General features: G+C 39.6%; 2 protein-coding genes across 5 annotated transcripts; one reads left to right on the top strand and one right to left on the bottom strand.

The window, feature by feature from the left end:
* Positions 1 to 17874: 17874 nt before the first annotated feature.
* On the top strand, positions 17875 to 19264 carry LOC127763754 (heat stress transcription factor C-2a). The gene is made up of 2 exons (XM_052288548.1): positions 17875 to 18215; positions 18302 to 19264. The coding sequence occupies exons 1-2, from the start codon at positions 17997 to 17999 to the stop codon at positions 18983 to 18985; spliced, it is 903 nt and encodes a 300-aa protein (XP_052144508.1). The 5' UTR covers positions 17875 to 17996; the 3' UTR covers positions 18986 to 19264.
* Positions 19265 to 21205: 1941 nt separating this feature from the next.
* LOC127763753 (E3 ubiquitin-protein ligase CCNB1IP1 homolog) lies at positions 21206 to 24809 on the bottom strand. 4 transcript variants are annotated; one of them, XM_052288543.1, is made up of 9 exons: positions 24589 to 24809; positions 23337 to 23455; positions 23145 to 23217; positions 22791 to 22836; positions 22685 to 22715; positions 22214 to 22469; positions 21955 to 22118; positions 21485 to 21752; positions 21206 to 21321 (listed from the first exon to the last, which is right to left on the bottom strand). In XM_052288543.1, the coding sequence occupies exons 2-9, from the start codon at positions 23404 to 23406 to the stop codon at positions 21315 to 21317; spliced, it is 915 nt and encodes a 304-aa protein (XP_052144503.1). In that variant the 5' UTR covers positions 23407 to 23455; positions 24589 to 24809; the 3' UTR covers positions 21206 to 21314. The 4 variants fall into 4 exon arrangements, with proteins under 4 accessions (XP_052144503.1, XP_052144505.1, XP_052144507.1 ...); XM_052288545.1 differs by having other exon boundaries at positions 21485 to 21725; positions 24589 to 24808; XM_052288547.1 differs by lacking the exon at positions 21206 to 21321 and having other exon boundaries at positions 21481 to 21725.
* Between the last annotated feature and the right edge of the window lie 362 nt (positions 24810 to 25171).

Genomic DNA, 25171 nt, shown 5'->3' on the forward strand with positions numbered 1-25171 from the left:
TGGAAGGTCGATGGCTTTTGAAAATTTTGTTCGGTGATGACTTGACGTTTTCTTAGTTCGCACCCTTTATATTGAACGGAAACTAGCAGGATATGTAGAACAACGAAGAAAGAAGATTAAGGCTCTGTGTTTAGCTATCGGTGAAAGCGGAGAGATATTCATTTCTGCCCCTATTTGATCATGGCTTTTAGATACCGCCTGTTTCTTATATTCGTGACGGTGGAGATCGTTATGCTTATTGTCCGAAGCACAGCATCAGATTTTCGGTCAGGTTCATCAGGTGAGTACAATATGAGTCGCCCTTCACACCTTATATATATACTATATATTAGACGGTTCTGTAAAATCGTCACAGTTTTTTTTTTTTTTTTTACTCTGCGCTCTCCAGGGATAGCCGGATAGATTAGAACTATCTGAGATGAAATCATCTCGGACGGGTTTTGTTCAAGGATATTAAACTTTTGAGTAAGTACTCCTCTAATATAAGTGCAGTGTTTTCTTAATAATCGTGTAAAAACAAAAACCATCTTGAGTACTCTCTATCTCTCTCTCTGTCGTAAAACAACTTACTTTAGAGTTAAACTTTGTGTTAATAGATTGATTTTTATCTTCTTACCTACATCCGGTGCATAAATATCTTTTTTTTTATCTCTTCACTATCTCCGTATTCTAGCTTGTATTTTGCTTTAAATTTAGAACCGGGTATTGATTGTGCCGGATAACGTATTACACATAATGTATCCTATCTAATATTATTTATTTAATTTATATCTCTAATACATACTAATATTAAATATAGAGAGACAATTATAGTGTTAAAAAATAGATACATTAATGAAAAAATTATACAATATTGTATCTAAGGTCGTAATATAATGATTAACCAATCTTTTATCAAATATGGATGTACAATATATTTTCATATATGTTTCATAATATGAGACATACGGCCAGATACAAGTTTTTCGGTATCCAAACTATATTTTTTTATGTGTCTAGATTTGAAATTGGATAGTATCAGTTATCCTGTTTTCTCTCCTATATTCTTACCGCAAGCCTCAAGTCGAGTGGGTGGTCAGGAAATACCTGTTCCATTATCACTCATAATTTAGAGGGAACACATATATTTGTAGGCTTATATGGCATGATCCCTTCCGCGTTTTGATAGGGAATTCTAATCGATTAATCGTACGTAATTTTTTTTAAAAAAAGTAAAGATAAAATGATTCTTATTTAATCTCTTAGCACTATTACTATTTGTAAGCACTTAATCCCATTCCAAGCATGCTATATATTACAGATCAGTGGGAGGTTGGCAGAGGGAGTTCCTGTTTTCAATAATGTATATTTTTCACTGTTTTCAAACAAACATCAGAAGTTATATAAAATTAGAAAGACATATAGAATAGAAGCACCGAAGAACTGTACTGACCTTTCAAAATAAGACTTCATGTAATTTTAGGTCATTTCCTTTAGTTCTTTTCCTTTTTTTTTCTTCAAATAGGAGGATTTTATTTTCAGTTATAGTTTTTTGGCAAGGATTTTAAGTTATTTTTATTTTATTTTGGCAGTCATGTTTAGACGCATTATCTTAAATCTGTGGTAATGTCTTTTCTCTTTATACTAGTGAATTAAGTCGCACCTTGGTGCGACTATGACCATTCTAATATGAATGGTATGTGAAAAGAATATTAATGATATTATACATTAGATTTGAAATCACTATTTATTGTCCCAACTCATAGATACTTATTTCACTTCTAAAGATATTTCTTTTCCGTATTTATGTTTGATTTTAATTGTTGTCATATAATATTTTTGTCTAATAGGAATCATAAGCTCAGGTGGTGTTTCAGCTGAACCTAGAGCTTGCTTTCGTGCAACTATAATCTTCCTACCTATTAAGTGTTGTTAAACTAGATTAATACCCTGCCGTGTTGCTGCGGAAAATTAAATTGCATAATATGTACAAATAAGATGTAATTTGATTATCAAAACTAAAACAATTTGATACAATTTTGAGCCTAAAAATAATTGAGATTGCATGTTTTTAAGAGAGAAGAAAGAAGAAACAAATTGGACCATAGATCTATCATCCAAATGTTATAAATAATTTGGGTGATATGGCTTAAAGAGAGAAGAGAGAAAAGGCATTAACTATATTTAGTGGGGATGAACTATATAAGTATATATAGGATAACAATTAACAATAAATACCCATCTTTCGGCTAAAACAAAATGGTGAGCGCATCGTATAGGCTTAGGATTTATATTCATCTTCTCCATGCCGTTTCCTCCTTCCGATTCCCCAGACCCTTAGCACCTTTATTGTTGCCACTTGAGCCGCCGCCTTGCCACCCTATCTTCTTTGTGGGGGTTTTAACTATTTGTCAATTTTAGATTTGGCAAATAACTATATACCACCCCTATCTCAATGACATGTGGATCCACATGTGTCTATGACATGTGGGTCCAGTGGCAAAAAGTTAATTGCCACATCTAAATGTGGTAAATGGTTAAATATTCCCTTCTTTGTTGCACAACCCCTTATCTTCCTATTATTTTCTACTTATCCTCCTGCTTTTCACAAATATAATTTTGTTTTACATACTTAAATTAATGTTCAGAGAAAGTATTGGCAAAGAAGTCTAGGTGCAACACAAATATTTTATCTTGATCTGTAATAAACGTGTATTGTCATAAAAATAAATAATTTACTATGATTACGCTAAGCTTGTGATATTATCGTAAGAACCAAAATTATAGAATTTCACTATTCCCTTGGTTCTTGGGTCTATATTTAAGTAAAATTGCACAACATGGTTGTAATTATAATCTTGTAGGCTGTGTTTGAGAAGTTACTTTTGTTCTATATATTGTTTTGAATATTGCTAACTAATTTAAACTTTTATATGTAAAATAACTTTATCCCCTCAATGAACATTATTTGATGGAATAAGTTCATCCAAGGTCCCTTAACTTGTCGACGAATCCGATTTTCATCCTTCAACCAGAAAACCAGATACAATGGATCCCTCAACTGTCAAAACCGGTGCAATATAGGTCTCATGGCGTTTTGGACGGCGGTTTTAGCTTACGTGGCGCCTACGTGGCTAAATTGACCCGGTCTTCATCTGATGTGGCATAGACGTGGCATTGACGTGGCAATTTGATTTGGAAATTAATAAAAGAGTGACCCCACATGTCAGCTACACCAAAAGAATTAATTAAAAAATGGTGGGTCCTACATGGGCCCCACTTGTCATTCACTCCCCTCATCTTCTTCCGACACGGCCGGCCGGCGGCGGCGGAGCCAGGGATGACCTCGAGGACGAGGACGCCGGGGAGCTGTGCCTGGACGGGGACGCCGACGGTGAGTGCCTGGACGTAGACGATGAGGAAGGCGAAGAGGAGGTCGATTTGATTTGGAAATTAATAAAAAAAGAGTGACCCCACATGTCAGCTACACCAAAATAATTAATTAAAAAATGGTGGGTCCTACATGGACCCCACTTATCATTCACTCCCCTCATCTTCTTCCTCTCTCCCCATCTCCCCTCTCCTCTCTCCAGGCGCCGGCGGTTCGGCGACACGGCCGGCCGGCGGCGGCGGAGCCAGGGATGACCTCGAGGACGAGGATGCCGGGGAGCTGCACCTGGACGGGGATGCCGACCTCCTCTTCGCCTTCCTCATCGTCTACGTCTAGGCACTTACCGTCGGCGTCCCCGTCCAGGCGCAGCTCCCCGGCGTCCTCGTCCTCGAGGTCATCCCTGGCTCCGCCGCCACCGGCCGGCCGTGTTGGAAGAAGATGAGGGGAGTGAATGACAAGTGGGGCCCATGTAGGACCCACCATTTTTTAATTAATTCTTTTAGTGTAGCTGACATGTGGGGTCACTCTTTTTTTATTAATTTCCAAATCAAATTGCCACGTCAATGCCACATCTATGCCACGTCAGATGAAGACCGGGTCAATTTAGCCACGTAGGCGCCACGTAAGCTAAAACCGCCGTCCAAAACGCCATAGGACCTATATTGCACCGGTTTTGATAGTTGAGGGACCCATTGTATCTGGTTTTCTGGTTGAAGGATGAAAATCGGATTCGTCGACAAGTTAAGGGACCTTGGATGAACTTATTACTTATTTGATTGGTCATATGGTCCAAAGGACCATTTGGTCTGTTCGACCAAACCAGCCCATTAGGCCTATTTGAGAGACTAATGTGAGGCAACCACTTCATCAAAGAGTGTTCTCAGCCTTTTCCTACTCCCGTAATTTTGATAAATTGACCCTTTGAAAAAGCTTATTTTGATATTGAGCCGTGTCAAAAAACTAATTTCAAAAATAAGTTGTTTTCTCGCGTCATCGTACTTGGCGCTGAGCTACAACATATTAGCGCCACTTTCTTTAGTGCTGAGATGCGGTCCGACGTGTCACATAAATCACACGTCATGTGATGTCAGCGCCATGGTCTAGTTTGTATAAATATCATGCATGTACATTCTTACTGTATGGTAGGTCTATCCTGGTGGTGAAGGGCTGCCTCTCATAACTATAGGTCAAGGGATCGAACCCTGTAGCTTCTTATTTTTGTTTTTTTTCCTTTTAGGATCTACATAATTATGTAGCAAAATAGAGGGTGAAAAAAAACTGAAAGATGTAAATTTATACCAACTATTAAGCTATAAATACCACATACATAATTTTGTTCCTTCCATATTTAAAAATAAAATAAATTTAAAAAACTAAGCTATAAATACTGCATACATAATTTTGTTCCTTCCATATTTAAAAATAAAATAAATTTAAAAAACATCCATATTTAAAAATAAAATGAATTTGAAAAACATGTGAGATTTTTAAATAGAACAGCAAAAGATGCTTGTACTTAGATGGGAAAACTTGCGTGGCTGAGGATCTAACCCATTACCTCAGTATTTAGCACCTAGAGTTCTCCACCAAGCTATCTTCTCTTTAAGTGCAAAGGAAGCTTGTAGATAGCTAATATTTGTAAATTGAACAGAGATCAGCGCAAAATACTTTGGCGCTGTCCTCGGATGACGTGTAAAATCCGCGACACCTGGAATGATATCTCAGCGCCAATGATAGTGGCGCCGAGATGTTATATCTCAGCGCCAATCTCTATGGCGCTGAGAAAACAGCCTATTTTTGTAATTAGTTTTTGGCATGGTTCAATTTCGAAATAAGTTTTTTAAAAGGGTCAAATTGTCAAAATTACGGTACTCACTATATATTTTACCCCTTTTAGAAGACGTACTCCTCATTTTGATGGCTAGAATTCTTGTTTGGTATTTTGTCATTTGTTTGGTATTTTGTCATTTTGTGAATCCAACTGCCATTATTTGATAGATGGCATGACTCATTTTGGTTGCTTATTGAGTTTCAATTTTCACTTAGGTAGATGTGTAAATTACTTTCCCAATTTAATTAATATATATAGTCCAGTACTACTAGTAGCCTCTCCTAATGTTTTTCATCAAAAAATATTCTAAAAATTGAATAGTTATTATATTTTTAATCATGCTTACAGCCAATTCTCGATTCATTTTTTATACGGAATTCATAACTTCTGCTTCTATTTATCGTTAGTCATTTTCACCGACATGTAAACGATTCTTGCAGGGTCAAGTCCGATATGCAACGCATGTCCATGCTGCCCATGCAAATGCTGATCATTACCATGTCGTCGTTGTTCTCTTCGTAACCGCATTGAGCAAATTCAATTGTTTTGATGTTTTGTATTTCCTCATCAGGTTCTATTTTGTAATATACCAATTCAGAAGCACATACATGTAGTACAATTCAACACATCAATCAATGGCTTATCATCAGTTGATAACAACCAAAACCGTACCCTTTTTTTTCTCTTTTTTTAAAAATTTTTTTAGGCTCCTCAAGTTATCCCTTCTTTCTATAAAGTTAAAGCCAAAAGCTCAAACCTTGTGCTTTCACGTCATCATCAAATTGTGAACCGTTGGATGAATGTATTAGATTGCTTCTCAGACGTTGGATGGAATGCAGTATAGAGCCCAACCCATTAGTCACCGAGTGAGTCTCTTCGCCTCCTCAATGCCAAATGTAGCCCACATGAACACATCGGCCTATCTCCACACACATCTACATGTATCCAGTCCGTCAATCCGCATAAAAGAGTTTTATGGCTGAACGCTCCTTCAGTTGATATGTGCTACCTAAATTATCTATAAATTTTTGATAGGGCTGCTAAAAAAATTCTCCAAGAAAGCTATTTGTTTCTTCTATTTCTTCTTGAGATTATATCTCTTATCTAACAAATTGATGTTAACCAAGTCCCACAGCAACGCGCGGGGCATCCTCTAGTAAGTTCAAGAGTAGGATCTATTTTGATTCCCTAGGTAGTCCCACTAAAAAAATGATTTTCCTATACAGGGACCCATTTAGATTGCAGACGGATCATAATTGGTCGCGTCTGTAAAATCGTCCTCCATTTTTGTGTGCGACTCCTTAAGAGGACCGCACGGAAAAATCGATTTTTGCGTGCAGATCTATTAAATGGACCGCACGCGAAAATGAGCATATTTTTCACAGGCGGACCTATTAAGAAGTCCGCACGTAAAAATGCCCCTCCCTCTTTTCCCTCTTACCCACTTCAAATTTTCCCCTATTTCTCTCCTCTCCTCTCCTCCCTCCCGACGGCGACAACGGCGGTGGGCGTAGGCGATGGCGACGGAAGGGGTGGGTGACGGCGCGCGGCGGCCTCCTCCACGCTCTACCGTGCACAGCGGGCCCCTCTAGCGGTGGAGACGCGGGATCCGGCAGGCAGCGGTCAACCCCTGTATGGATTCTGGCTCCCCTCCCCTCCCCTTCCTTCCCTCTCCTCCCAGATCTGGCAGAGGGGAGTGGCATCACTGGCGGTGTCGCTAAAAATTTTAAATCTAAAATAGGAAATATAGGAGTAAAATTTAGAAATAATAGAAATTCATAATTAAAAAAACAAAGAATGTTGGAAAAAGGAGTCTAAAGTCCATATACAAACATAATTTTAAAATAACAAAAGTTTGGTATTAGAAAATAATTAAGAACTACTCCCTCAGTCCTAAAATGTAAGCATTTTTAGCTACGAATAGCTAAAAATTGATATATTTTGGAACGGAGGTAGTATCACGTATATACAACACAATATGAATATTACACATGGATAGTTTGGTCAAGTTAGTACAAAATTTAAATATGTTGTTATTTTAAGAAATTCTAATAATAAAATAAGAAAATATATATGTTATTATATGAGAGAAAGGATAAGAATACTAGCCGCGTAATTTACGGGGGCCCTATACTAATCTATCTATCTATTATATTATTAAAACAGCCTTGAAATGAGGCATCACGTTCGCTGTGGAGGTTAGAAATTCCCACATTAATCGGAGAGAAAGAAAAGGAGAGTTCAAGTAGGAATACAATCTAAAAATAGCTAAAATTCGGAATTAAAAATATGCAATATTGAAAGAGGAGTCCATATAGGAACCCAATACGTGATTAATTAAAATTCAGAATAAAAATTAAATAAATTTTGAAATTAGAAAAAGAAAAGGAAGAGTTCGAGTAGGAATATAATTTAAAAATAACTGAAATTCGGAATTAAAAAATAAGGAATATTGAAATAAGAGTCCATACAACAATCCAATACGAGATTAGTTAAAATTTGGAATAAAAATATAAAAAAATTGAAATTAAATAAAAGAAAAGAAAATAAGAGTTCAAGTAAGAATACAATTTAAAATTAATTTAAATTCGGAATTAAATATAAGCAAAATTGAAATAAGAGCACATATAAGAATCCAATAGTAGATTAATTAAAATTCAGAATAAAAAATAAAATAAAATCCGAAATTAGGAAAATTAAAAAGAGAGTTAAAGTAGGAATACAATTTTAAAACAACTGAAATTAAAAATAAAATATCAAAAGAACACATTACAAAAAATAAAATAAATTCTGAAATTAGAAAAAGAAAAATAATATATCAACTAGGAATACAATTTATAAATAACTAAAATTGCTGATAAAAAATTAAGACTATTGATAGAAAACACCATCTAAAACACATGACGAGATTAATTAAGTAATAAGCCTAGAGAGGAGCAGAGTTGTGGCGGTTGATAATCAAATAGAATCCTAATGACGATTAAAAGGAAGGACGACGGGTAGGTCGTGAAGCAATTGGTCAAGACAGTTGGCAGGGACTTTTAGAAAGTAAAAAAATAAATCCCAATGATAATCATATTTGATTTTTAAAATCTCAATTACAATAAAAATGAGAGATAGGGGGCAGATCGTATAGGAGTATAATTGCAGAGCAGCCAATGGTTGGTGGGTCTTCTAGAAAGTAAAAAATGAATTCTAACGATAGTTATGTTTGATTTTTACAATCCCAATGATAATATATAGTATGCGGTGGACGAGTCATAGAAAAGTATAGTGGCAGCGTTTGACGGGATTTCTAAAAATTATAAAAAACATGAAACCCAACAAGATAATAAACTCTAAAAACTATAAGGTTCAATTTTTAAAGGTTCAGGCATCCAAAAAATAAAAAAATAAACCCCAAAAATAATCATGTTTGATTTTAAAATTTCGATGACAATAAAGAAGGGCGGCAGCGGGCAGGCCATAGAGAAGTACAGTGATAAAGTCGCTAACGTTTTGGCGGAACTTCTAGAAAGTAAAAAAAATGAACCAAAATGATAATTATGTTCGATTTTTAAAATAGCAATGACAATAAAGAGAAGATGCATTGGACGGTTGTAGAGGAGTATAATGGCAGCGTTTGACGGGACTTATGGAAATTATAAAAAAGAAGCTCAACTGGACAATAAACTCAAACTATAAGTTTTTGGATCCATTTTTTAAAGGTTCCAAGGAGAATGAATAGAAACAGTGGTAGATCAGATCCATTTTTTAAAGGTTCCAAGGAGAATGAATAGAAACAGTGGTAGATCAGCATTTGATGGGGCTTATGGAAATTATAAAAAAGAAGCTCAACTGGACAATAAACTCAAACTATAAGTTTTTGGATCCATTTTTTAAAGGTTCCAAGGAGAATAAATAGAAACAGTGGTAGATCAGATCCATTTTTTAAAGGTTCCAAGGAGAATGAATAGAAACAGTGGTAGATCAGCATTTGATGGGACTTATGGAAATTATAAAATAGAAGCCCAACTGGACAATAAACTCAAACTATAAGTTTTTAGATCCATTTTTTAAAGGTTCCAAGGAGAATGAATAGAAACAGTGGTAGATCGAGCAAGCTAATAAAGAATAATATGACAGAAGTAAGGGGTAGCAACTATGTGACATTTAAAAACTATAAAATTAGAAACACGAGGATGATTAGGTTCGGTCTTTCAAGTAAAATCATATTAAAAAGTATATAATTTTATATGGGTGCTAGCCGCGCAATTGCGCGGCTTTGAATGGAGGCACCACGTTTACTGTGGGGGCTAGAAATTCCCACATTAATCGGAGAAAAAGAAAAGGAGAGTCCAAGTAGAAATACAATTTAAAAATAACTGAAATTCAGAATTAAATATAAGCACTATTCAAAGAAGAGTCCATATAAGAACCCAATACGAGATTAATCAAAATTCAGAATAAAAATAAAATAAAATAAAATAAACCAAAACGGTAATTATGTTCGATTTTTAAAATAGCAATGACAATAAAGAGAAGATGCATTGGACGGTCGTAGAGAAGTATAATGGCAGCGTTTGACGGGACTTATGGAAGCTATAAAAAAGAAGCCCAACTGGACAATAAACTCAAACTATAAGTTTTTATATCCATTTTTTAAAGGTTCCAAGGAGAATGAATAAAAATAGTGGTATATCGAGCAAGCTAATAAAGAATTATATGACAGAAGTAAGGGGTAGCAACTGTGTGACAATTAAAAACTATAAAATTAGAAACATGAGGATGATTAGGTTTGGTCTTTCAAAATCCTAAGACAATGAGATAACTATTTAATAAGTTTTAAGTAAAATCATATTAAATAAATATATAATTTTATATGGGTGCTAGCCGCGCAATTGCGCGGCTTTGAAAGGAGGCACCACGTTTACTAGGGGGCTAGAAATTCCCACATTAATCGGAGAAAAAGAAAAGGAGAGTCCAAGTAGAAATACAATTTAAAAATAACTGAATTTTGGAATTAAATATAAGCACTGTTGAAAGAAGAGTCCATATAAGAACACAATACGAGATTAATCAAAATTTGGAATAAAAAAATAAAATCTGAAATTAGAAAAAGAAAAGAAGAGTCCAAGTAGGAATACGATTTAAAAATAACTGAAATTCGAATTAAAACTAAGGAATCTTGAGAGAAGAGTCCATATAAGAACCCAATACGAGATTAATTAAAATTCAGAATAAAAAAATAAAACAATATCCAAAATTTGAAAAAATAAAAGAGAGTTCAAGTAGGAATACAATTTTGAAACAACTGAAATTCAAAAATAAAAAATAAAAATATTGAAAGAACACTATACGGTATTAATTAAAATTTGAAAAATAATTTCTGAAATTAGAAAAAGAAAAAAAAGATTTCAATTAGGAATACAATTTGTAAATAACTAAAATTGGTGATAAAAAATAAAGACTATTGAAAGAAAAGACCATCTAAAACACATGAAGAGATAAATTGAGTAACATGCGTATAAAGGAGTAGAGTGGTGGCGGTTGATATGACATATAAAATTTGTTAATAAACACCAAATAGAATCCTAATAACGATTAAAAGGAAGGACAACAGGCAGGCCGTGAAGCAAACGTGCAAGGCGATTGCTGGAACTTCTAGAAAGTAAAAAAAATAAACCCCATTGATAATCATATTCGATTTTTAAAATCTCAATGACAATAAAAAGGAGAAGGAGCGGGCGGGGTGTATAGGATTATAGTTGAAGAGCTGCCGACGTTGGCGGGACTTCTGGAAAATAAAAAATGAATTCCAACGATAGTTATATTCAATTTTTAGAACCCAATGACAATAAAGAGTAGGCGGCGGATGGGCCGTACAAGAGTATAGTGGCATCGTTTTATGGGACTTCTAAAAATTATAAAAAAAGAAACCCAACAAGAAAATAAACTCTAAAAACTGCAAGGCCTAATTTTTAAAGGTTTAGAACTTCTAAAAGTAAAAAAAAAACCCAATGATAATTATGTTCGATTTTAAAATCTCAATGGCAATAAAGAAGGGATGCAGAATGCGAGCCATAAAGAAGTTGTCGATGAAAAACACGAGGCCTGGGATATCTGCTTAACTCCAGTGCAGGTCCAAAACTCGTCTTCGGGTATGCTAGCGTGCCAGTTGATTTGATCCTGCAGTCAACAAGAAACAAAGGCAAAGAAAACGTGGTTAAATCCATAAACGATAGCCGATCGGCTAAGTGCCGATGACATATCATTTATCTTTGAGCCGATGTCATATATGCATCGATCGACAGTTATAGGTAGATAATAAAGAACTAAATCTACTCGATCGGCTGTAGATATTAACAATATATAATCCTTATGTCGATATATACTTAATCAAGTGATTGGGATAGATCGGTCGCCATACCGAGACAGTATAAATCACTTAGATTGAAATATATACTAACAACAAGACTATATATGTTCATAGCATAGCCGATCAAATAGATCTAGCACGTATCGGCTAATACTCCGATACAACTCTATATTAAAATATTAAACCAAGCAAAATATACCAAACAAAAGCCTAATATACTTAAATGCAATAAGATCTTGACATAAAGGGCAGATTTAACATGTCAGTAAAGCATATAAAGCAAATATAGTTAAATCAGGTAAGATTGGCTGAAATCCCGATACTACCCTAATCGGCAACCAAGAAGCAGGCTAGATATTGAGATTTTAATCACGACTCATAAGATCAAACAACTGATGCAGCTATAAGTATGAAAAGAAGCGCAATATCTAGACAATCAAGCCATTGGAAGTTTCATATGGTGGTAGATATCATATATAATCTAAACCAACATCAATATCCTAACCTAATCGGCTGCCCTCTATTAGCAGATGTTAGCCGATTGTAGGTTAGATGACGATACAGGGGCGAAGCCAGGATAAATGGTCGACGGGGTCAATACTAATTTAGTGTATGATACATTGTTAGATCTTCTAAAATAGCGGGGGGGGGGGGGGGGGTTTCAAGAATCGCTCCATAATACTTTGCTTGCCTATTTTATCTCTACTACATAAAAACAGAATTTATCATCCACCCTGAAAGAAAAAAAACTGGGAAAAACCAGACCCAACAGAAAACTAAATAACGGGGAAAGTAATTTCATCCCTCGAGGGGATATCCCTCGTTTCGTTCATCTCATCTAAATAGCTAGATTAATACGAAATATATCACTCCACAAATATGCAAGTTAAAATTTAACTTCTACAAATTGAAACAAAAATAACAAATATAAATGCGAATGTACGATAACTATTTTCAGTTTATTTTTTTTTTTGTAACTTGTAGAAGTCAAATTTGATTTTGCATGTTCGTAGAGTGATATATTTCTTATCAACCTATGTTGTCAATTTTTTTATAACTATTTAGATGACATGCAAACAATGAGGGGATATCCCCTCGAGGATGAAAATCCATATATTAAATAATGCTACGAGCAACCATTGGCACGGACATGTCTATAAATTATACTACCTCCGTTTCAGGGTATAAGACTTTCTAGCATTGCCCATATTTATATAGATATTAATGAATCTACATATTATGCATAGATTCATTAATATCTATATGAATGTGGTCAATTCTAGAAAGACTTATAACCTGAAACGGAGAAATTATTAAAAACCGGACATAATTAATATGTAAACAAAGTAGACATTAAATGCACAAATACTCACTGCTAAGATTACCAAAATGTATATTGGGCCTTTGGGCTGACGTATAATCATTAGCGCTAGCTAATTCCTATTTGTTGCTTGCTAATCTCAAACGTGTCGTTTCAAGTTGCTAATTAATCAGGCTATAACAAATCATGGTTACCGGGGTCTAGTGTTTTTATCGACCGGGGTCATACATGGTAAAATTAAGTGGAGTAAGAAACGTACACAAGAAATCGTCGGGGTCAGTGGACCCCGATAGATGGCTATAGCTTCGCCCCTGTGACGATATTGCCACAAATTATACAACATATATGATAACTCGACGAATTACATAAACAAGATTAGAGTATCATAAAGATGGAAGTACTAATCCTGAGAATACAAGCCGCCATAACAAGTTTTACCTCTTGTTGAAAATCGAAACCGATGCAGCTCAACCCGAAAGCAAGAACTCGTCAAAATAAAACGAAAGCAAAAAAGGGTGGCGATGCGCCGAGATTGTATTGAACGTGTATATTAATTAATTACATGGGGTTCGGGGTCTATTCATACCTGAGAATTACAAACTATGTCCATATCGGACACGACTCTTATCTCTAACAAACTTTAAGATACCATAAGCCTTTGCGGCAGACTTTTGCCCAAACATATCTCTAAGGAAATTACATAAAATATTCAAATTAATAGATACAATTGCCTTCCCAGGACTCTATCCATGCGTGGCAATTATCTTGAAGCATATCAACTCGACCCGATGTCGTACACCAAGTCGTATTGTCGGAATCGGCTGTATCACTTAACATAGTCTAACTCGGACTCAGCCGATCCCAGTCGTAGCCGATCCGGATTCCAGCCGATTCTTACTCTGTTTCCGCGATAATCTTATCTTTGATTCCGCTTAGATCTAATCTTCCTTTCCGATGCTGATATTACCAAATTTGGTCGTTAACAGAAGTACAATGCCAAAGCCGTTGACGGTTTGGCAGGACTTCTAGAAAGGAAAAACATAAAACCAAACAATAATTATGTTCGATTTTTAAAATCCCAATGACAATAAAGATAAAAGACTGTGGACGAGCCGTAAAGGAGTATAATGGCAGCGTTTGACGGGACTTCTAGAAATTATAAAAATGAAACCTAACGAGACAATAAGCTCTAAAAACTACAAGATCTAATTTTTGAAGGTTTCAAGAAGAATGAATAGAAATAGTAGTAAATCAAGCAAGCAAATAAAGAAGATATGACAGACGTAAGGGGTAGCAGCTAGTGTTACTTTTGAAAACTATATAATTAGAAATACGGGGATGATAAGGTTTGGTCTTTCAAAGCCTTATGACAACGAGATAGCTATTTAATAAATTTTAAGTAAAATCATACTAAAAATATATGATTTTGTTTAGGTGCTAGTCGCGCAATTGCACAGGCCACCTAGCTATTTTTTACAATACTACTAATAGAGGAGATAAAGACAGTTGCATCCATACCCCCGGATTGGGTTGTCCTTTTGTAACGGTAGCTTGCTGCCTACTACAAGTTGTCGTTTTGTTTGGCTAAGACCATCACATCGGATGCTTATACACTAATTATAAATATTAAACGTAGGCTATTAATAAAACACATCTATAATCTTAGACTAATTCGCGAGACGAATCTATTGAGCATAATTAATCCATAATTAGTCTGTGTGATGCTACAGTAAACATTCTCTAATTATGGATTAATTAGGCTTAAAAAATTTATCTCGTGAATTAGCTTTCGTTTATATAATTAGTTTTGTAAGTAGTCTATATTTAATACTCTAAATTATTGTCTATATTATTGTCTAAATATAGAGACTAAAGTAAGTCCGTGGACCCAAACACCACCTAAAGCTCGGTGTACAGATTAGGCATGCGCATGCCGTGACGTGACTGGGACTCCACGGAATTAGAAAGGGCGCCGTCGGTCAAACCCGCCTGCCTACCGTTTTGTTTGACGAGATGACAGTACTCCCTCCATAAAAAAAAAAAAAACTCTACACAAGTGAAAATTAAACGAGGTGGGCGCCATGTGGCAAAAACCCATCTCCGAATCTAATGCGTTACACTCGCCCCAGGTTACGTACCGCTACTCTCTCTCTCTCTCTCTCTCTCTGTTAAGATCATCTTTATCTCTTTGAAAAAAGATAAGGAAAAATAATCACCTCGATCGATCACTTTGCCGCCCGTTATATATGGCCTTGTTTAGTTCCAAATTTTATTTTTTAAAAACGTCACATCGAATATTTGACACATGCATCAAGCAATAAATATAGATAAAAAAAATTAATTGCATAGTTTGCATATAAATCGCGAGATAAATCTTTCAAACCTAATTAGTATATGATTAGCCATAAGTGCTACAGTAACCTATATGTACTAATGATGGATTAATTATGCTTAATAAATGTATCTCGCGGTTTCCATGCGAGTTATGAAATTAGTTTTTTTCATTTATATCCGAAAACCCCTTCCGATATCCGATCAAACATCCGATGTGACATCCAAAAATTTTCTTTTCGTCAAATCGTTAATTTCCGAGACGTGGGGGAGGACAAATCCGAAACTCCCAACCTGATGGGCACTGGTAGTTCATAGTTGGATGCAGGGATGCCCACCCGGCCACCGATCCATGGAACCGATCGACGCGTTTGCTTATTTGACCACGTTTTTCAAAATCGAACACCCCGTCTAACCCTCTTTTCATTACACCGTTAGGATTTCAATTAGAAAAAAGAAAAAAAATATTTACTATTTAAACTGACCAAAATACCCTCGACACACTTCAACCCTATCCAGGCCAATCCTATCTCTCTCTAATCTCTTGCGAGCGGCGCACAGAGGGAGAGGTCGTCGGCGGCGGCGGAGCACCGCACGCCAGCGGCTGCGGTGACGCCATAACGTGGCGGAGTGGTGGCGGCTGCTGCGCGGGACTTCGGAGGCGGCGTCACACGGCGGAGTGGCTTCGGGGGCGGTGGTGGCTGCGGTGCGCGGCACCAGGGGCAGCGGCGTGTAGAGGGAGGTCAGCGGTGGCATCGTAGTGAGGAGATTCGGTATTATGATCTTCGGTTCACAAAAATAACATGTTACCATGAGATTTTTAAAAGTTACGTATCAATTGTATTATAGGTACATGCAATATACAATAAATATACTATACTTATATTTGTTAAAAACTTTTAGAAAAAAGATTTATCGATAAATATATATATATATATAGCTATTCTCAAATAACCTATTTCAGTGTTGTGGATGACGGAACACGGATGTCGGACGGAGAGGGTTCCGCTAAACGATTAATCGGAGTACGGGCGAATAATTGGTATTTGACGGAAATTTAATGTTTTGTACAAATATATGTACATAACTCATAATAGCTTATTATTTTTGATAGAAGAAAAACTTCAAGCATGCTCACCTGTTCGAGATTCAAACAGAAGATTAAAATGACAACAACAAAATATGGAGATTGGATTTGAAAGAGGATTAGATGAAAAGAACTAACCCTAGACTTGCAGGTTGTAGCTTCAGGAATGAGTTGCGAGGGTTTTTTTATTACAAACGACGTTCTGTAGCTATATATTGCTAGGTTACACAACTAATGGGGCCAGTATCGTGGGCTGGCTGGGCAGGGCCTTCCGGCCTTGTCACATGATTTGGCCCGTTTATTCGGCCGAATAGTCGGAAACGGCCGATTAATCACTAATGACGGTGATTATACATCCTAAAATGATTAATGTTCAGCGTTTTGCTCATTCGTGACGGAGGGGTCGGCGCCAACGTATTAATGCCCGAATATACGGCCGTACCAACCGTTATCCACAACACTGACCTATTTAGGCATAGTAAGCTGGTGTTTGGATCCAAGGATTAAACTTTAGTTCCTATCACATTAAATGTTTGGACGCTAATTTGAAGTATTAATTATAGACTAATTATAAAACTAATTATATAAATGAGAGCTAATTCACGAGATAAATTTTTTAAGCCTAATTAATCCATAGCACATGTTTACTGTAGCATCACATAGTCTAATCATAAATTCGTCTCGCAAATTAGTCCAGAGTTTTGAAATATGTTTTATCATTAGTTTATTGTTTAATACTTCTAATTAATATCTCAACGTCTGATGTGAGAGAGACTAAAATTATCCAAACCGAAGTATTGGCAGGCATACATGCACGGAGAGTTGGAGACGGGCTGGCATGGCCCATTTGGGGAGACAGTAGCGGAGTACGGAGGAGCTCCACCGCTTTGGTGGAGCGACGGGGCAAGCGGAGCCAGCGCGCGAATTCCCGTGAGACGCGTACCTGCATGCAAGGCGTGGCGCGTCCAGGTAGGCTCGCTCTCGGCTCGCGCTGCCGCGGGGTGACCTGTACTGTGATCTACGGAGTATATCCTCTCGCTGCCGCGTGTGGCTGCCGACTGTACGGACCGCCCAGCCAGCGGCGCCGGCGCGACGCCCCATGGCTTATGCCCTTCTCGCATTGGACCGTCGAGGAGTACTTCACTACTGTAGGAGGAGTAGTAGTAGCACACTAGTACTTGCCCTTTCTGTAGCGTGATGTTTGGGTTAATTGGCCCCCAGCTACTCGCGTTCGGACACGTCGAATCCCCATTGGCCCCACAGCGCCAGGTCACTCCCCAACCAACGCGATTCGTCCACGACCACCACATGGCACGCGATCCCCCCCCCCCCCCCCCCCCCCCCCCCCCCCCTCCCTCCCATCCAACAAGTCCACGCACGCGCCTAACCGCGCGAGCAAACCGGCACGGCCAAAAAAAAAAACACCCAAAGCGGCCGCGGCCTAGGAATGAAAAAGGCCGTGAGAACTTGTGGCTGGGAGGTGCGCCACGGGAGGGTCCAGGGCGCGCACACGCGTCCGCCCCCTGCCGATCACCTTTGCCACCTCTCGCTACGCTATCCCCGTATAAAATTTGCGTCACCCCACCACCATCCCCTGCATCCCACATTTCCCATCTTCTTCATTCCCGCTTTCCCTTTCCTCCACTGCATACCAACACCAACCACTGTACTACCACTACTAGTATAGCAAGAAGGGTGATGACGACGACGACGGCGGAGGGCGGTGGCGGGGTGGCGCCGTTCGTGGCGAAGACGTACCGGATGGTGGACGACCCGGCCACCGACGGCGTCATCGCCTGGGGCAGGGACAGCAACAGCTTCGTCGTCGCCGACCCCTTCGCCTTCTCCCAGACCCTCCTCCCCGCCCACTTCAAGCACTCCAACTTCTCCAGCTTCGTCCGCCAGCTCAACACCTACGTACGCTCTCGCTTTCCTTCCATTCCATTCCCTGCTTCCTGCTCGCTCGATTATATTCAAAATTCTGTCATCAATGGATTGTGCAGGGGTTTCGCAAGGTTGATCCGGACAGGTGGGAGTTCGCGCACGTGTCGTTCCTGCGCGGCCAGACGCACCTGCTGCGCCGGATCGTGCGACGGAGCAGCGGCGGAGGGGGAGCGAAGAGGAAGGAGGAGGCCGGCGGTTGCGGCGGCGGAGGGGAGGCGGCCGCCGGGGACGTCGACGAGGAGAGCGCCGTGGTGGCCATGGAGGTGGCGCGGCTGAGGCGGGAGCAGCGGGAGATCGAGGGCCGCGTCGCCGCGATGTGGCGCCGCGTGCAGGAGACGGAGCGCCGCCCCAAGCAGATGCTCGCCTTCCTCGTCAAGGTCGTCGGCGACCCGCAGGTGCTGCGCCGCCTCGTCGACAGGGACAACACCAACGCCGCCGCCGCCGCCTCCAACGCCGACGACGCCGCCGTGCATCATCAGGTCAAGAGGCCGCGCCTCCTCCTCGACTCATCCTCCACCACCACCACCCACGGCGACCGCCACCTCGTCACCGCCGCCGCAGACGGGTTCTACGCCGGCGGCTGCGGCCCGGAGGCCGCAGCCGCCGCCGCGTTCGTGCCGGACGACGCGGTCGACTTCACCGGCCTCTACACCGGCGGCGACGGGTTCGGCAACGCCGTCGTCGACGCCGGCGTCGACTACCCGCCGGCGTACGCGTTCCCGGTGGTGGACAGCGGCTACTAAAGCTGTAACCGCTTTGAGATTCGTGCTCTTGTTGCCGATCCAACGATTTGTGTACGCAGTAGTATTTTCCGTTTCAGTTTGCCCTCCCCAAAGTGTTTGGACGAAGTGGCTGTGAACGGCGAAGGAAGCTAGGTAGCTCTCCTAGTAGCCATGTTGGGTTTTTTCCCCCTTGTTGGGGGTTTTTGGTCTCGGTGTGTGCCTGACTTGTGGGGCAGCCGGGTGTATATGCGCAAGCAAAAAAAAAAATAATAGTACTGGTAGTATCTAAGTTCAACAAAATTTGCTCCGTTTGAACAAAAGATTTCAAAAACTACAGAAACAGGAAAAGCACAGTATTAGGAACCGAATGTTGGAATCGAATGTTGAGTGTGCCTTGTTTGGATGGTTATGAAAGGAAAAATATGTACTCCTTCCGTTTTTTAAATGTTTGGTACCATTGCACACGTTTAACCGTTCTGTCATATTTAAAATATTTTGTGAAACATGTAAACTATATTTAATAATAAATAAAAGTATATTTAATAATAAATCAAATGATAGGAGTGTTTAAAAAGTTAACGGTAAACGGAGAGAGTACGAAGGAATTTTCCCGCGATAGCTATCTTTGTATCTTTCACTTTAGACTATCACAAGGCATCTTAGCTCACTTTATCTTTAGACCATCTTAGCATAGCAGTTGTTTGATTTTATTGCCATCATTATGATTCACCACGCATTTTTTTTAGATGAGATTCACCACGCATTGTAGCTCATTTTAGCTATATGGTCCCATATATGACGTACATCAATTTACTTATGGCTACCGTTCTGCTAGCCGTTCTTTCCAACGTAAGCCACACATTCTTGTTAAGACATAATAGGAAGTTTAAGTGTGGTTTGCTAAAGCTAGTCACTAACCGAACTGAACAATAATACTCTCCTAATTCAAATCGTACTTCACTTATTTGCGTTGGCCGTAAAATAATCTTTACCAGGTGGGCAAATAAGTGAAATACCCCTCCACCCCCATTAAAAATTCAATCCTAACTACAAACCTAGAGTATATTTAGGTTCATAATTAGAATTGATTTTTAGTTATGTAGGATTGATTTTTAGTTCATAACTAGGATTATATTTAGGTTCATAATTAGAATTGATTTTTTAGTTCATATAAACTAGGATTGGTTTTTTAACAGAGTAGTACGATTAACCATGATTGTTAGTACAATTAACCCAGCACATTCCTCAAATTAAAGTACTATCACGTTGCGACAAGAAGCATCAAATCAAACACCCCGTAATCCTTTTCAATGGCGAGTGCTGACGTGCTCAGCCGGCCCAGCGTCACCCTCCAGGGCTCTACCCATGCTCCGGATTGGAGCGGCAGGTTTCGTTTTCTCCGCTTTCGCTGTCAACCTCAAGAGGGATTAGCTGGAACAAAATCTCCTCATCATTCGATTAATTTAAATCAGGAGCGTCTCCGGCGAGCGCAAGCCCAGCCAATCGCCGCACCGTACGTGGGCGGTGACGAGGCTTCAGCTCGGTGGAGCAGCTGGCCCGCTGCCATAAATAGTCACCCGAACAATGCTAAACAAAAAAAAAATGCAGACGCAGCCATCACGGATAGTATTTATCCTGTACCTCTCGCCTTCACGATCGGTGGCCGTCAGCTGATCATCGATGGGCGATGGCGTGAGATATCCCTTGGGCTGTTGACAGAAAGGTATAAAAATTCGTCCAGGTAGGCCGAAAGGCGCTAGTCTCGAGCTGATGAGTTTGCTAGGGTGCATACAAATAGCATGCCACGTACCACTTCTACAATTCAGGACCACGATGTGCTGTACTATAGCTCAATGAAGAACTGGTTAAGTGCATTTTAGGTAACTACAAATATAATAAACAACAGAAGGCACGATTACAACAGATCCCTTTGTAGTTTCCAGCTATAGAACCCGCATCCGACAAGTCAGTACTGGTCCCTAGAACATAATCCTAGAAAAACCGTCCCCATCATTCAGGGGTTAGTCCACCCCGAGCAGTAGTAAATTATTACTACTAATAGTAGATGGTTAGTGTGATGACAGTCACAAAGTCCAAGAATTTAGCTGCAGATACACTACGTGTTATTGCAATCAGGAAGGAGTGACTTTGCGCCCCAAGTATATATCAGAACTTCCCTAACAATCTTCTCCCAAGGGACTTCTGTAACAGTTTCTATACACCAAGATGATGGGGCAGAAATTGAAGTGAGGGAAAGAGACAGATTGATCTTACTGCATTTACAGTTAGCAAGTCCATGACAAGACCGTGACAGATTCCGAAGCAGGATGCCACATCAGCTCTTCCAATTCTACAACCTGGCATTTCACATTTCCATGAATTAGTATAGGAAAGGGCAAGCGTAGATATGTCATGTTACTGTTGAAATAATTCTTTTGAGCAAGTTGGACATCAATTTTCATTCCCAAACTGCTTCATTTAGATGTGAAATACATGCATGAGCAATAAGGAGGACATTACGTGAACATATGTGGACGGTTTCGGGAAAGCTGAGGACGTTTCACAGGCGAGATTATCATATTTCGCAGAGCTGCAGAAGTATTATTCATGGCAGTGCCGAATACGGGCCGTGCTGGCTGTCTGGGCCTAATATCAACCGGAGGCGCCGCATTGTGAGCAGGAGATCCCGCAGACAGCTCAAATGGTCCAGAGGTGGACCGACGTTGCCTTGGTGGTGGAGCCCATCCCTCATCTCTCCGCCCTGGAGTTTCAGGAAGACCAGCCAATCCTGCAGCCAGTGAATAAGCTGTTTTTGTGGAGGGCTAAAAGCATTTTAACTTTTATATATTTAATAGTGGCTACTAGCAATCCAAGCATTACAGTTAACAGTTTTTCTGGTTGGAAGCATAACAAAAGGGTGTGCACAGAGGAAAGGATGAGTTATATGGTATGAGAGAACTAATAAGCTGAATGATAACATGTTAAATTACCTTGTCTCAGAGGGTCGCTGCTATCCATTATGTTGGGCATGCCTGAGAACAGGTCTGGCTGGGCTCTTGGGAAGTAGTTGTTCGCAGGTTGAATTGCTGAACGCTTTGCCGACTCATACTCGCTTCTCAGCTGATCATACATCTCATCAAGCTTCCTTTTCTGCCTGGAAATGACAGCAGTCAATTCTCCATATAAGTTGGATGAAGCAGAGGTTTATTCATATGAGAATTAAACTAGAAATGTACTGTACATACTGACCTGGATTTCTCAGCAAATTTTTCTTGTAGCTCTTGCTTATCCCTCGACAAGTTTTCAACCTCTTGTTCCATCAACTGGCATTTTTTGGCCATTTTCTGGTATGCAGTATGAACTTCTTCCAGCTTCTCAGTGAACTTTGCCTGCATAAGTTCACACTTTTGCCTACACTGACCAACAATTCTGTTCATCTTGTACTGCATCTCCAGTTCCTTTTGCCCAATGTAAAACATGACACTTCTGTATGCACTCTTCATAACTGATTAGCATCATAGTTAGGGAAAATCTGAATAGTCACCAAGCCTTAGACAATAATCATATAAACAATTTTGATCTTTCAGATTTTTGCATTACTATGACAATAAAACAGGACAAGAGGCTAGCTGCGCCATAGATTCCATATAGCAGTTACTGATGATTTTCAACAAAAGTAGCACAAGAATCTTACGGACAATGAGAAAATAATAAGGATACGTATCTGTGGAGAAACTCCAGCCATTGACATCTGTACCAATGAGCAGACTGGCTGTTAGAAAAAGAAGGATTGCTTTTATCTATAATGAATCGTAAGCGAACTTACATTTGTCCAATCATCATTTGGATTTGTATCAACAGGTCTCATATGGCTGAGAAAAAAAATTTTAATGTTTAGGCTGTCTCAAAATAGTAAACCACTGGAGTCCATTTTCACTCGAACACATCAAAGAAGTATAAAAGCTTCAAAGCATGCTAGAAAGTAAACTCCATGTGTTAAGCACCCATTCAGATGAAATGACATGGCAATAACCATCGAGATGATAAATATGTATGCGTTTGAGGTACTTTTGGCATCCCTAATTGTCAAATCATGATGTACATTCAAAAATAGCTTACAGGAAAGAAGAGAAAATGTAGTATGAGATAATGAATAACACTTCAAGAGTAAACAACAGACCTTTTTGAAAGCACTTGATCACAAATCGGGCATGCAGCATCATTGCTCAGTATTTTCTTAGCATCCTCTGTACCTGCTCAACGGATAATCATCAGCAAGGATCAGTTATGTATACTGCAATAGCAGCAGACAATGTTAGTTTACAATGAGAAACTGGTTAAGCAAAACTAGTAAGGAAGATTGCAGGCATACATAAAAGATGACCGCAGGTTGTTGATACAGCTTGGCCTTCCAACTCCCGCCAGCAAGCATTGCACTTCATTTTGCTTCTCACTAGTAAATTAAGTACAGAGCTGGTAATACGCAGAAACCTGCAGGTAGAAACATAGAATTATGAGTTGCAAGATATAAACTGAATACAGACAGCAGTTGTATTCTGCATGTCTGAACAGAAAAACAAACCGAGCAGAGACAGATCATAGCTACCTAAGTATCACGGATCAAATGAACAAATAATCATATTTCGTATGTGCCATTTGGAATAGCTAAATGGGATAACCCTTCAGGCACTTGCACTACTCGCATGATAAAAGAAATGGTGCGACACTTAATACTGATAAGCAGCTAGCTTTTGTCATCTTTTTAGCCAATGAATTCTCCCACTATTTACAAAGACTACAGTCCTGACAAAGGGTAGCTCAAAATGCACTAAGGACTATGCATTCAGAACCAGTTCTGCATCGCACAACATGTCACTTTCTTATGAGCTATTGCAGGAGAGATGGGATTCTACAGACTTAGTAGTAAAAAAAGCATAATACTACCTATGAATCAAGGCTTACGGAGCAATTAATGAAATAAATCCAATTATCTTCAAGTAAATGATCATTTCAATAATATTTTGCGCATGCCCTGAACATAGAATGCAGCATAAATAGAATGGCAGATAAAGCTGTAGCATCTAGAACCACCGAAGTAGGCAGGACTACATAATAGACACAATATACGAGCATCATGCACGAAGAAATTGCACCATTTCCTTCAGAGCCCAACATCTGCAGTTGAAATCCACCAACGAAGCACTTTAAATATCAGCAGCGGAGCAAGCTTTCTATTGGGAGTACGAACATGAGCAACCAATCGCTGGTGGAATTGCAGAAATGGCGATGACAATCGTACTAAATATTGCTCCCATGAGCGAACAAACCGAAGCCTTAGTTCGCAAAACCCGTAATATTGCAAAACCGTAACCATTCCATAAATCCCCAGCGAACTGGAAACGAGTTCCCACAGGAAATTTCACAGCCAGTGGCATCTCCAAACGCACCAATAATCGCAGTATTTCTAGGTAGAAACACTACAATCTCCGCAAAACACCTGAAATTTGGGTCAAAATAGCCCCTAAAACAAACCTAGATCGGATCCATCACCAAAACACGCCACGGAGAAACGAACCCCCACGATATCTGCCGGTGCGATTACCAAACGGGGGTGCGTCGGTTACCTCACGCGGAACCCTCGGCGGCGGGGGAGAGGCGGAGGAGCGGGGGCGCAGCGCAACGCCACCTGGGCCTCGAAACCCTAGATCCGGAGGTGGGGGGGTGGGGGGCTCCCTCCGCGTCGCCGATACGTCACGGCGCAGAATCGGGGCGCCGCCGCGGCGGTGGCGGCAGCAGCGGCAGGGAGGGGTAGAGAGAGAGAGAGAGAGAGAGAGCGCGGGTTTGAAACGGGAGAATGGCAAAATTGCTTTGCGAGGCGGAGGGGGCCGCGTCGCGGTGTCCTTGGTGTCAGTCACTGACAAGATGGGCCCACTGGGCTCGGAGGCGCTGGTTCTGGGGCCACGGAATTGGGCTATTGGGCCCACTAGTTTGCTTAGTGGGCTAATGAGATGAATCGTGGAATTTTTTTATTTATATATTTTTTTATTAAAATATTTAAAAAATAATCTTTTGTTTCGAAAATTTACAAATGCCTCTCGCCCGCTGGGAAAAATCGCCCTCACGAGGGTGTTAAGGGACATAAATATAAATTTTCCAGTATAACTTGTCAACTCTATGATTTTACAATTTAAAATTATATTATATAAA

This window comes from Oryza glaberrima, chromosome 2, assembly GCF_000147395.1.
Source record: "Oryza glaberrima chromosome 2, OglaRS2, whole genome shotgun sequence".
Classification (NCBI taxonomy): Eukaryota; Viridiplantae; Streptophyta; class Magnoliopsida; order Poales; family Poaceae; genus Oryza; species Oryza glaberrima.

What these genes read in the sequence shown, in the direction of transcription:
- LOC127763753 (XM_052288543.1), bottom strand. Translation starts at nt 23,406, where the DNA reads ATGAAGTGCAATGCTTGCTGGCGGGAGTTGGAAGGCCAAGCTGTATCA. An exon ending in AACCTGCGGTCATCTTTTAT is followed by an intron (nt 23,218 to 23,336) that starts GTATGCCTGCAA and finishes TCCGTTGAGCAG; the next exon opens with GTACAGAGGATGCTAAGAAA. An exon ending in GATCAAGTGCTTTCAAAAAG is followed by an intron (nt 22,837 to 23,144) that starts GTCTGTTGTTTA and finishes TTTTTTTCTCAG; the next exon opens with CCATATGAGACCTGTTGATA.
- LOC127763754 (XM_052288548.1), top strand. Translation starts at nt 17,997, where the DNA reads ATGACGACGACGACGGCGGAGGGCGGTGGCGGGGTGGCGCCGTTCGTG. An exon ending in TCCGCCAGCTCAACACCTAC is followed by an intron (nt 18,216 to 18,301) that starts GTACGCTCTCGC and finishes TGGATTGTGCAG; the next exon opens with GGGTTTCGCAAGGTTGATCC.